This window comes from Pteropus alecto, unplaced genomic scaffold (genome assembly GCF_000325575.1).
Source record: "Pteropus alecto unplaced genomic scaffold, ASM32557v1 scaffold117, whole genome shotgun sequence".
In the NCBI taxonomy this organism is placed as follows: Eukaryota; Metazoa; Chordata; class Mammalia; order Chiroptera; family Pteropodidae; genus Pteropus; species Pteropus alecto.
The window spans coordinates 2,217,862-2,230,171 of NW_006440642.1; the positions used below are offsets into that span (position 1 = coordinate 2,217,862).

Here is a 12,310-nt window from a genome sequence, read left to right on the forward strand (position 1 = left end):
AGGAAGCAGATACAGAAGAGACCTTCCATCCCTCAGCATCCATACTAATAATAAGGGGGGTTCATGGCTCTTAGAAAAGAGTTAGGCAGGGAAGTTAGTTAAGGGGTCTGCCTGCAAAGACACTAAGGTTATCCTATCCTAGAAGGGTTCTGGCCTAATCTGCCCACAATTAAGCAAGCCAGAAGGCATTTTTGGGCTAAAAGTAACTTCTACAAAGAAACAAGTAAGCAGAGCATTAGGTATCAGTTTAAGCCAGTCACCTGCACCTGCGTAATGAAGACCCAACGACCTTCAACTCATCTGAGCCTCATTGTACCATCATTATAATATGATGCATATGCCCAGAAGTTCATTAATATCATTATAACAGACTGAATTCTGGGAATGAACACGTATAGAAAGCAAACGATGAATCACTGAGTCCTGTCAATCTTAGTTGTCAATCAAAGAAGCCCATCCCTCTAAGAAAAGTAACCACCCACAGCAAATACAGATAAAAACCCCAAAGGCTTTGTTACCACGCCTTCTGAGCCATGCTTCATGCTTCTCTTGCTCAGGCTCACTTTCACATCTAGAAGTGTACTTTCCCTCCTAATAAAGCTTTCCTTTTTTTGCTGTATTTCGGTGTATTGCTCAATTCTTTGTTTGAGACATCAAGAACCTTGACAACACGCCGGGAGAGGATCCCCACTCTCTGGTAATACCCTCACATCACCACCCAGGACTTAAACCTTCCCTTTGCTAATACAACTCACCTCCTAAATATTGCATTTCCCAAACCTTAACATAACTGCCCTTCTTCCACCTCCAGCTGACTTTAGACCCCTATTCCACATGTAAATTTGGGGCAAGGGGTTGTCACCAGGAAACACTAGGGCAAACACTAGAGTAATTTAATTTTTCAGGGCTGAGCGCATAATGAGAAACTGACACAATGATAAGGAGAATGTGATGTGAGAAGAAGCTAGGAAGGAACACAGAGGACCTATGCACAGGGCTGGATGGAAAAGAGAAGGAAGTAAAAAAAAATAATAAAAAATAAAAAAGAAAGAAAAGAGAAGGAAGTAAATTTTATATCACAATATCCCAAAAGACCATGTATATTTCAAAGCTCCTCCATCTCTAGTTGCTGCTGCTAACACATCCTCTCCCTCCATGTTTCAGCCACTCAATATACTCTGGGAGCCTAGGTTCCTTCCCCTGGATCTGCTGGGCAACGTGAGTGTGGAGTCCACCCACTTACTTAGGCAGTCTCTCCATGTGTCCATTCGTTTCGAGTTTAGGTGACTCTCCCAGTATGTACCCTGGGAAGCTGCAGAGAAGCTCTCCCCTCTTCTCCTTTCCTTTTCTCCTAGGCCTAAGCTCCAAGCAATTTTTAACGTAGGACCTAGAAGTGAGCTTCAGGGGCTCTGGAAACCTCTTAATATTGCATGCATCGTGCGTGCAAGTACACACACAATTTTCTGGGTGAGGATTCACCATTTTTTCCTGTCAGATTTTCAAAGGGACCCCAAAAAGGATAAGGAACCACTGACTGGTCCTTAGCTTGTCTTGTGCGAGCTGCACAGGTGAAGAGCAAGGCAGGCTAGAGGGACTGAGATGCTCATGCAGTCATGCTGGTCAGGGCCCAGCACAGTACCTTGGAAGCAGCCATCACTGCTGCCGTGGCCGCCACATTCAAGCCTCGCTTCCCGAAGTGCACAAGGGCATCATAACTTCGGTCTTTTGCTTGAACCAGGCAATCATCAATTTCCTGTCAAAGGGAAAACAGAGGCACACTGAATTGGAAGGTTCAGATAGATGTCTGTTCTTTCTCCTTTCTCCTTTCTCCTGAGGGAGTGCTTGGCACCTTGCCTAGTCACTAGTTCTCACTGGACCTGAAGTCAGAGGCACTTTGGGTGGGAGTGTATAGATAGGAGGAGGGAAGACACACATAGGAAGTACATGGGAGTGGAAAACAGAATTTTGAAAAAACAGCAGTTTACTGACCCGGGAAGGTTTTTCTTCAAGCAGTACCTTAGGATTGTCCCTAAAGTCCTCTAGCTTTCTAGGGAGGCTCCAGGGGGTCCTGAATGTAGACAATTCTGTCATTCTACACACAGCCACTCTCCAAGACACTGAAGAAACATGCGGTGCAGAGAATTCCAAGAACTGTTTAACCTCAGACGTGCCACTAACCGGCTGTCAGACCTTGACAAGTACCTAGCCTCTACACACACTTCTGTCTTCTGAAAAATGAGGACAGTGATAGCACCTAACTGGTGGAGCACAGTGAGGGTTACATGAGGTCACTCTACTAAAGCATCTGACACTGTGGCTGGTTTCGATAAATGAGAACCAATGTCATCTTCCTTATCTCCAAGGGGTTGGGCTCTTACAGCTCTAAAATTGTATTATTGTATAGCTATTTTATACTATATCCAAATATCTCCCCCTGTGTATAACTATGGGCGGGATTAGGACACAGAGATAGGTGTTATTTTTCTTGATAAGGGAGATCATTTTGCAGATAATGAAATAAAGGCAGATATCAGAAGTCATCCAGCATCATACCACAAGGTAAAGAGAAGGTGGGAAAGATGACTGAAGTCACCTTCAGAGAACAAAACCAAGTAAAATATCAATTAGTTCACACTTGGATCAACTCTGGCTTATTCTTTTTGTTTGTTTTAGATTGTTTTGTTATATATAACAGCTGTTGTATACTCATAGTAGCTCATTTCAGAGTTAAGTAAGACAATGACATTTGGCCTCAGTCTCCTTTGAAGTACACTCAAAACATTAGTGTACTTCCTTTGCTGTGAGGTTCACAGGTGAGATAGTCAACGCCTGCTCATTCCTTGTTGAAGCTTCTCCAGGAAGTCATCACAGTAAGTTATCGCCATGACCCCTGACTGACTCTGGAAGCAATTCTTGGCGGCTCTTTAAGGTCAGTCACCTCACTTCAATGGAAATTACAGTGGCAGCTTCAAGATAAAGCTAGCCTTTGGGGAAAGGAAGGTAGGAAAAACAGGAATTTGATAACCAGGTCAAGAGAGGGATCACCATTCCTCAAAACCTACCCTTTCAAGACAGGAAGTGCTGTGTCCTAGCTCCTAAAAGGATTCTCAGAAATGACTATAGCAGTCTGCTCATCCAACTAATATGTTCCCCAAAACTCTCTCATAGAAGTCCAAAGTATTCAACTTTCAGAAATAATACAAATTAACATACAAAGCCACCTACACGGCTCCTGTTTTATGTTAAAGAATCCTATCACATAATCAGTTTAGAAAGTCATATAATATATTAATGAATTATACAATTTAGAACCGATAATGCCACAGGAATTTATTCTAAGATAATAAGTCAAAAGAGGGAACTAAAACCCATTCATGGTGGTGCTCATGGATCATTATGAAGATCATGTAAAAATTAATTTTGTGCAAACATGTTTATGATTTCAGAATATAAATACTGTATCTATGTTGAGTTGTTTTTTGATATTTGAGACTTTTGGTGCACTTCAAATTTAATTTTAAAGAAAAGTTACAGAGACTGGTATGCTTTGAAAAGAAGTTATAAAACAAATTAATAAGACAGCGGTAATATTTATTTTAATGGATTTTGCATTCATTACTGTATGAAATCTTTAAAAAAATAGAACAATCCATTAAAAGCAAATTTGCCAGACTAGGTTCAATGGAGATGTTAAAAAATAACAATATAGATAGAGATGTTATAAGTACTTTGGAATTAAATTTTTTTCAAGAGATATAAGTTGTAATTTTTACTTGAATTCTTGGTTATTTTTGATCCTTCCCTGCAATTTCTCCTTGTCTTATTTTTTCCATCTCTGACATTAGATGAATCTACATTTTCATTTTAAAGATGTTTGTGAAGTACTTTGAAGCAAAATAAACACAAAAGATAAATAGCGTGAAACAAATTATTATGACTATTCTCATTAATACTTACCAACTGGTAATTACCAAAATAACAGGTATTTTGTTGGTAGAATACATTTTATCATTGAACAATAAAGCAAACATTGTACTAGCAATTTATTATATTTCAGTCTTTGTAACTATCTGGGTACAAGTCATTTAATCTCTCTGTGCTTCAGCTTTCCTATCTATGTTAAGTTTTAAAAGTGTTTTTTAATAGTCTCTGTAAAAATCATATCTGCAAAAGGTCAGGGGCTGAGCATGATAAAAGGAAGGAGATTCAGTTTGAGAAGTTGAATTATGAGTGAATCTTTTCTGTTGTTTCAGTTTATGGAAATGTTTTACAATAAATAATGACAAATAACATCTTTTTGAGAACTTCACAACTATTCCCAAACATGTCAGAAAAATAGACTTAAACAAAAAGATTAGAAGGAAGAACCTGTTGGGGCCAAATTAAGAGCCAATGAAAGGTCTCCTGCAATAAAATAATTGCCCTTTTTATTTATCATTTTTAAATTTTTTCACTCACTGGAAGGAGTGAAAATCTGAGCAGCATAAATTACCTTTTCTTTTGAAGACAGCGTGGGATGTACAAACTTCCTGTATAGGAGGCTGGAGCCTTTTGTGTAGGGAGATAGCAGCCAGGCTACAAACGCTATTTTTAGTTCATAATAGAATGGAAACCTGGAGAGAGATGAGAAATACACATTCCTGTTAGGGTCTTGGCAATACTGCCCTGGGCCTGTGAAGGACAAGATCTGGCACATGGATGCGAGACCCCCCAGATTCCTCCTTTTCCCACCCATGAAGGTACATGCACATGTTGCAGACACAAGGTCCATGTGTTTGGCGCATGAAATATTTAATATATCAGAATTTGGAATGAAGAAAGGTTTATTGAAATGGCACTGCAACAAGAAGATTGGAGCTTTCTAGTTTTCTCGAATCCATCTTAAGCATGCCCCAAGTTCCAGCACCCTATATATCCAAGGAAGAGGGTGGGGGATCTCCAAATCTCTTTGTCTCCAGTCAGACCAGAAATTACTCAAGTCTCAGGCAGAATTCCTCCAGCCGATTAGCATATCTACAGAAATGCAGGCTGGAATTAAGGTAGCGTCAGGGAGAGAAGTATTGCACTATGACATACACACACACAGCTCAAGCCCAAGGCCTGTTTTGAAAACTGGTTCATGTTTTCTTTTGTTGCCAGAGCAAACTGGGAACCCAGGTTCCTTCCAGCAATCACCCTCCAGCTGTGACTGGCAGTAGCTGGCACTTCCTGCTGGGCTCCACTCATTGAGGTTGGAGCAGATGACCCAGCCCCAGCCTTCGGTATCCAGTCAGTCATTCACTCTTCACTGGCGGCCAAGGAGGGACAAACACTCAGATGATTTGCAACAAGGCAGAACAGATAAAGAAACTCCTTACTGAGAAAAAAAGCCTGCCCTTCTTGGCAGTTTTCTCAGCCCTAAAAGAGGTAGGGACAGGAACCGAGGTCTTGCCAGGAGAGGGAATGTTATTTACCCCGTTCAAGTTAATGGCAGGTGCCTAAAGGAAGAAGAGTTCTGGGCACGTCAAAATACAATTCTGGGGTTAGAGGTCCTGGATACTGTTTATTTATTCACTCCATAATGTATCCGGTACCTACACGTGGCAGCTTGTGCTGAAGTGACAATGGTGAGCAAAGAAGACCTGCTCTTTGCGCACTCAGAGCTCCCAGTCTAGGGGAAAAAACAGACAAGAGTCTAACATCATTGGAAGTGATCCTGCCTGGGGCGGTTGTAGTCTCCCCACCATTCCAATACTATGCCTCTTCACAGTCTAGTCTGGGAAACAGAGATCAAGTAAATAATCACAAATACAGAATAGCAATCTGAGGCAAGTGCCATAAAAGGCCTCTGCCAACTCCTGTGGCAACTTTGTACGCAACAGAAAAGGCCAGCCCCTTCTGGATGCAGTCCTGCAAGCACACGGATTACTAACAGGGCTTCATCTGAATTTCAGGACCACTATTCTCTTTGGCCAGATATCTTGTGCTATGAACAACCTGTGCAACCATATTTGGCTGTCTTGATGTCTATTAACCATATCTTTTTATTTTCTCTATTCTGATGCTTTGACATCTTGGGGCCTTGCTGACTCTGAAGATACTTCCCAGGATTAGTCAATTCCTAAAGATAGTAAACAACTCACCTGCAAGTGTTCCTTTCATATGCAAACCAACTAATCCAGAGCCCATACCCTGAGACCAGCTCCTTTATTGGGCTCTCACACTCTGGGTCACTACCCATCTGCCCTAATTACCCCAGGGAAGGGAACCAGACAGCCAACCCTAAAACTGCTTACCCTGCCTTGCCTGTTCCTTCCACGTAAACCACAGTATAGGCTCCTCCCCACATTTCCTACCTCTGCCTCCTGTGTAGCATGCTGTGTGTCTTCCTAGGGATCTGTGAGTATAACAAACTGCTTCCTTTACGACAGTCATTTCCATGTCTGTGTGTCTTATTACACCTGATTAAAACAAATCCTGGGTTCCCTAAAACATGATGCTAGTTTGGGAAATCAGAAAGGTAAATTCCTTCCAGGCATTCTCTCAGATAAGGGAGCCAAAAAAATAAAGAGCAATTTCTAGCGAGTCATTTCAGAGCTCTCTAACTCTCACACAGACCTGAAATCTGCAGCTCCGCCCACTCCTTTCCTCATAGAAGTCTCCTGATACCTTGCCTTCAAAAGCTAAATAAAAAAAAACAAACAAAGACGAATGGAAAAAAAAATTCTAAATGTCCAAAACACATACAAAGAGTCTCCTTGCCATCTCAGACCTGTAGTCCCTTTTCCAAAAGCAAAAACATCATAAGTTTCTTGGGTATTCTTCCAGAAGTAGACTGGGGCTAAGAAATACAATCACGTGGGTATCTATGATTCTCTTAACTCCCCAAACACACAGTCACTTTCCAAACTCCCCTCCTATACCTTACTTCCCACCCACCGCCCCCCCCCCCCAATTAAAAGGGTACTCTGGGGATTATTTCAAGATAACTCTAATTATCACACCAGGTCCGGGCCCTTGTCAGGGATCGTAAGGGTGCCCAGGTTGGGCCACTCAGATACTGTGTTTCCCAGAGGCCTTGAGGGCTCTACCAATAAAATCACCACCAACTAAGCCTGCTTACAGCCATCCTACCAACACCATTCCCAGCCTTCACCCAAGAAAGGACCCTGCTTATTCTGAGAGGATACACCCTTGAATGGTCCTGACCTCTAGGATGCGTTTGAAGAGAAAAGGCCAGATTCACCCACCACATTTCCTCCAAATGCACAGCACTGGGCTGCCTGGGGCAGCTGTAGTCCCCCTGACATCCCAGTACAACCCCTGCTTCATACTCCAGAGGGGTGAATATTTTCTAAGGGGGTTGGTCAACTGATGAAACTGTCAAAAATACAGGCAATTAATGTGTACAGAAAATTTTTGGAAGAAAACACAAGTAACTTTTAACAGTGCTACCTCTGGGCGAGGGGGTAAAGACTAGGAGAAGAGAGACTTACTTTTTAGTGTGTCTCAATTTTATTCTGCCATATGCATGTAGTATTTTATAATTTTTAAAAAACTAAATGAAATCACTTACACAAATTGTGAAACAAGCCACCATGCTAAAATTACTGTTTTCATCAAGATAGAAAGTTGTTAAAAAGTTAACTATGAAGCGGGTACTGCCCTAAGGGAGAGGTGGGAAGAGGGAAACGGGCGCAGGGGAAGAGCGAGGAAGAATACAACATGAGGAACGAGCTCCAGTCCTGGAAGTGAACAGAAGTTAAAGATGCTTCTGGGAAGCCAAGGGTCCATTTTAGGACAGAAGCTTTCCTTTTTTATCTTAAAGAGAGTACACAGCTGCTAGGCTGGTGTCCATATTTCTGGAAGGGACACAGGGCTCTGCCTATCCTGTGCCTACTCCCAGGATCAGAGGGAAAAGGGAGAGGGAGGATTCTCCCAGAAAAGGCTATGATCTGTAATACTGCAGGTTAGCACAAAAAGAGAAAGCAGGCTGAGGTCATGACCAGGCTGCGGGCTAAAGCAGGCAGGAAAGGTTCCCATGATTACCTTCCCTGAAGAAGTGGAGCTCAGGGCACCAGAAGAGGGGCAAGGGGCCCTCATTTCCCACCCAGAAACTGCTTGGACAGCTCCAGCTAAGAGGAACCCGATGAAGCCACTATGTGGATCAGGAAGAGAGGGTCATTCTACCCATACATGCACGCATGCTCCAAATACACCAGGTATCAAATGCCCTCCTATGGTAGGCAGAATTTTTGTCCCATGACCTTCTCATTCCGGTGTTACTCCCATAAATATGTTCTCTTAATACGGAAAAGGGGATTTTATAGATGTAATTAAGATTATTATCGGCTGCCTTTAAGATAGGGAGATTATATTAGATTATTGCGGTAGACCTAATCTAATCGCATGATCCCTTAAAAGCGAAAACAAAAGACAGACATTCTAAACATGAAAAGAATTCCATATGTCACTGTTGGCATGAAGGTAAAGGGGGTGGCATATATCAGAGAAATGGGGACCTCAATCTTACAGCCATAATGAACTGAATTCCGCCAACCACATGAATGAGCCTGGAAGTGTACTCTCCCCCGGAGCCTGCAGATAAGAGCCTAGGCTGGTCCACACATTGGTTTTGGCTTTGTGAAGTCCTGAGCAGAGGACTCAGTTGGTTCTACCTGGACTTGTGACTCAGAGAAATTGTGAAATAATAAATGTCTGTTGTTTTAAGCTGCTAAATTTGTGGCAACTTGTTACAGCAGTAATAGAGAACTAGTACACCTCCCCAAATCAAAATCAAATTAAGTCTGAAAATGGTTTTTGAGCATTTATTAGGTACAAAACTCTAAAATTTCAAGGACATAGATAAGGACATATTGCAGCTACCAGGGAGGGGCATACCCACCACCAGACGGGGTTTCCATTTAGCCAAAAGCGGCAAAGCTGGAACGCCTATATACCTGGGAAAGAGCTCATAAGACTAATGCAATCCCCACTGGTGTTCATGAAAAAAGACAAGAGGACAGCAGGAGGCTGCCCAGCACCAGACAGAGGATATTGCTAAAAGGGAAAACTGGAGGACATGAGCCGTCCATGCTGTTAAATCTATTGCATAGTCCTCACTAGCCCTGGCCTGTTACCCTCATCTGCACAGGAAAGACAGGGGCCTCCCTGGTGGAGGTCTGTATCAAATGGGGCTTGACTCTTAGTGTCACCCCCTGAGGCCTGGGAAAGACAAAGAATGGCTCAGCAGAGATCCTTCTCTGCTCCTGGAGACTCAGCCCGTTCTGAGTCAGTTGTTGATCGGGCGTAGGGCAATGCAGGATGACACAAGCATATTAAATTGGATAATCCAGATTCCTCCCCTATAGTTCGAGGCCACAATGGCTGAGACATCTACTTCTCCCAGTGGAGATGAAAAGCCAAGCTCCTTTGGCAAACAAAACAAAACGAAACAAAACATACTAAAGCCATTAAGGCCACTGACCCAAACAGGATGCAGAGAAGTGGTGTTTAGGTCTGGCCGTTGGCCTGGGACAGCCTGGATAGAAAGTTCATACTGACTCTTTTTCGGTAAGGACTTCTTCCTCCAAAATGGAAATATCTATTATTTTTTTCTGATGTTATTCAATCATGGTAAAACATTCATATAACATAGCAAATGTTAAACCAATCCCAAGATTTGAACCATGGTACAGTTGTGGAAATAACCCTGGTTAACAGATAGATATTTTCCACACTACTTTTAGTACATTTACATGTGCACGGACAAACTCAATTCCTTGAAATAGAAGCAGGATATTATGTACTATTCACAGTCTCTTTCACCTAAGAAATAATATACAATACATAGAACTAGCTTATGATTTTTACTTGCTCCACTGCTGTAATAGCTTCATTGTTTATAAGAAAAAAATTATCTGTCAAAAGGGGATTGATTAAGTAAATTGTGGTCCATCTATATCATGAAATTCTATGTGGCCATTTAAAAATAGATCTATTTATGCATATATATATACACACACACACATACATATTGAATGCTTCTTTACCAACTCCTTTAATCAAGGAATCGTGTTTATCGTGTCCACCATTGTACCATTATAAGAACAAAGCCTGGTCTTACAAGGTCATTCAATAAATATTTAGGTGAAGAATAACTTTATAGACTAATTTATTAAAAATATGCCTGTTAACATCCCTGTACCTGCCTCTCTTTTCTGAAGTAAGGTTTGAGACTGCTTTTACACTTTTCCCACCTCTCCCCAGACACTAGGCAGTATCTTCTCTTGAAAAGTCCCAATTTTTGAAGTACTTACCAACAAAGGAAGATGTCGGTGAATGTCTCTGCTGTGGTGAAAAGTGCAAATATAATCCAGTACATCATCCATTTGACCTGTTGAACAAAAAAGCCACAAAGCTGGAAGAGAAGGTCAAGAATAAATGGCTGCCCAACATTAAGAAGAAAAGGCTTAGACAGTGGATGCTCAGGCATGTCCAGGCAGTATATCCCGCAACATTTGTAACTCCTCCCTATCCTTCCCCAGCTCATGTCTAGTTCCATTCTAGACCTAGGGGCTGGAGGCAAACAGGCTGTTTCCACAACTTGCCCAGGCTCAAGGTCAATGTAGACCCTAGGTGACCTTCAATAGCCCTCAGGTGAGCCAGGGAGACCTGCAGACCAGGAGTGACTGAGGATGCAGTCAGGCCATTTTTCCAAGACTAATACCAGGTGAGGAAACTCTCCAAGTCTTCATACCCTGGAATGAACTTTAACAAGAATAGACTCTCTGGGATGGAACGGTGGTAATTCTACTGGCCACCTAAGAATATTTTCTGTGGGAAAGCCCCACAGCCTCTTGCAAAAATTAGACCTTTTAAAAAAATCTGTCCTACATGACCATCCATTTCCATTTCCACTGCCTCTCTTCCAGAGTTGAGGCCTTGGTCTCCTCTCTTCTGAACTACTGCAAGAGTGTCTCCTAACTGCTTCCCTTACCTCTTGGTTTTCCTCTCACCAACCCATGCTATAAATCATCTTCATACTAATTTTCTAAAAGCATGAACTCATCAGACCACTCTTAAATTTAAAATCTTCCAACCTGCAGAATAAAGTTCAAATTCCTTAGTCTTCTCCTCGTTTCTGCTAATGGTGGGGTAGTTTGTATTGGACTAACCCTCCTGATAATAATGATAATAAATCCTGAACAAAATATTTTAAAACAACTGTTCAAAGGCACTAGAAAGCCATCAAAAGCTGACAGAAAATGAAAGGGATTCAACTCTTGAAATAAAGGAACCATACCAGGATAGAGCTATGCTGATGTGTCTGGGATACTCCCCAACCTGCAATCGTGGGGCAGACAGAACTCAAAAAGAAATTCACAGTATTATTTTGCTGAGGAATTAAAGAATGGCATTTGACACTGCTGGAGAGATGCTGAAAATTGAGAAGGAAAAATTCCACAAAGAATGAAGCCATAAGGAGGCAGGCCCCCAAATCCACATATAAATTCCCTTCAAATCCTTGGCTGGTCCCTGAATTGCAAAGAATCAGGTAGTAGTACTCCAAAATGGCTGAGTAAAAAAAAAATAAAAAGCTGGAAAGCTGAAAGAGTTAAGCAGAGATTCAGTTTCTTCCCCCTGTAGGAGCAACGGTTTGGAGTTCAAGCCCCATTAAGTTAGAGGAGCTTGGAAATTTCCACTAAAACATCTCAAAGGCCATACCTTAGGAATAAAAATTACATCTAAGATATTAGCTATAGGACTAAGGGCAAAACTGAAATACACCTGCCCCTACAAAATGTAAAACCTACCTACCACGATGTCAAGATGAATTTAACTACCTGGTAGAACAAAATTTAACATTCTTTACAAGAAGGCAACATAAATCCAGAGTTTCAGTAAACAATTTAAAAAGTACACATATGAAGGAATAGGAAAATATAATTCATCATCAAGAGAAAAATTGGTTAATAGAGACAGAGCCACAGATGACCTAGATGTTAGAATTAATGCACAAGGACCTTAAAAAGTATCTGTTTTGAGACAATTGGATATCCATATGTGAATAAAGTCAGACTTATACCTCACACCATATACAAAAACTTACTCAAAACGGATTGGAAACCTAAATGTAAGAACTCTTACCAAGAAAATATGACTGATTTTTTGTGATTTTGGATTAGGCAATAGTTTCTTAGATATGGCACCAAAAGCACAAGCGACAAAAGAAAAAATAGATAAATTAGACTTTGTCAAAATTTAAAACTTTTTTATTTCAAAGAACACCAACAAGAATGTCAAAAGTTGGCTTCCACCATCTTTCCAG

At 41.4% G+C, this 12,310-nt stretch overlaps 1 protein-coding gene across 1 annotated transcript in view; it reads right to left on the bottom strand.

The window, feature by feature from the left end:
- The window catches only part of REEP1 (receptor accessory protein 1), a 60,673-nt gene that overhangs the window by 33,801 nt on the left and 14,562 nt on the right, over positions 1 to 12,310 (bottom strand). Inside the window, exons 3-5 of the mRNA XM_006917728.3 lie at positions 10,299 to 10,375; positions 4,493 to 4,613; positions 1,640 to 1,753 (exon numbers count right to left, since the gene is read on the bottom strand). Coding sequence (XP_006917790.2) covers positions 1,640 to 1,753; positions 4,493 to 4,613; positions 10,299 to 10,375 — 312 coding nt within the window. The remainder of the gene's footprint in view (positions 1 to 1,639; positions 1,754 to 4,492; positions 4,614 to 10,298; positions 10,376 to 12,310) is intronic.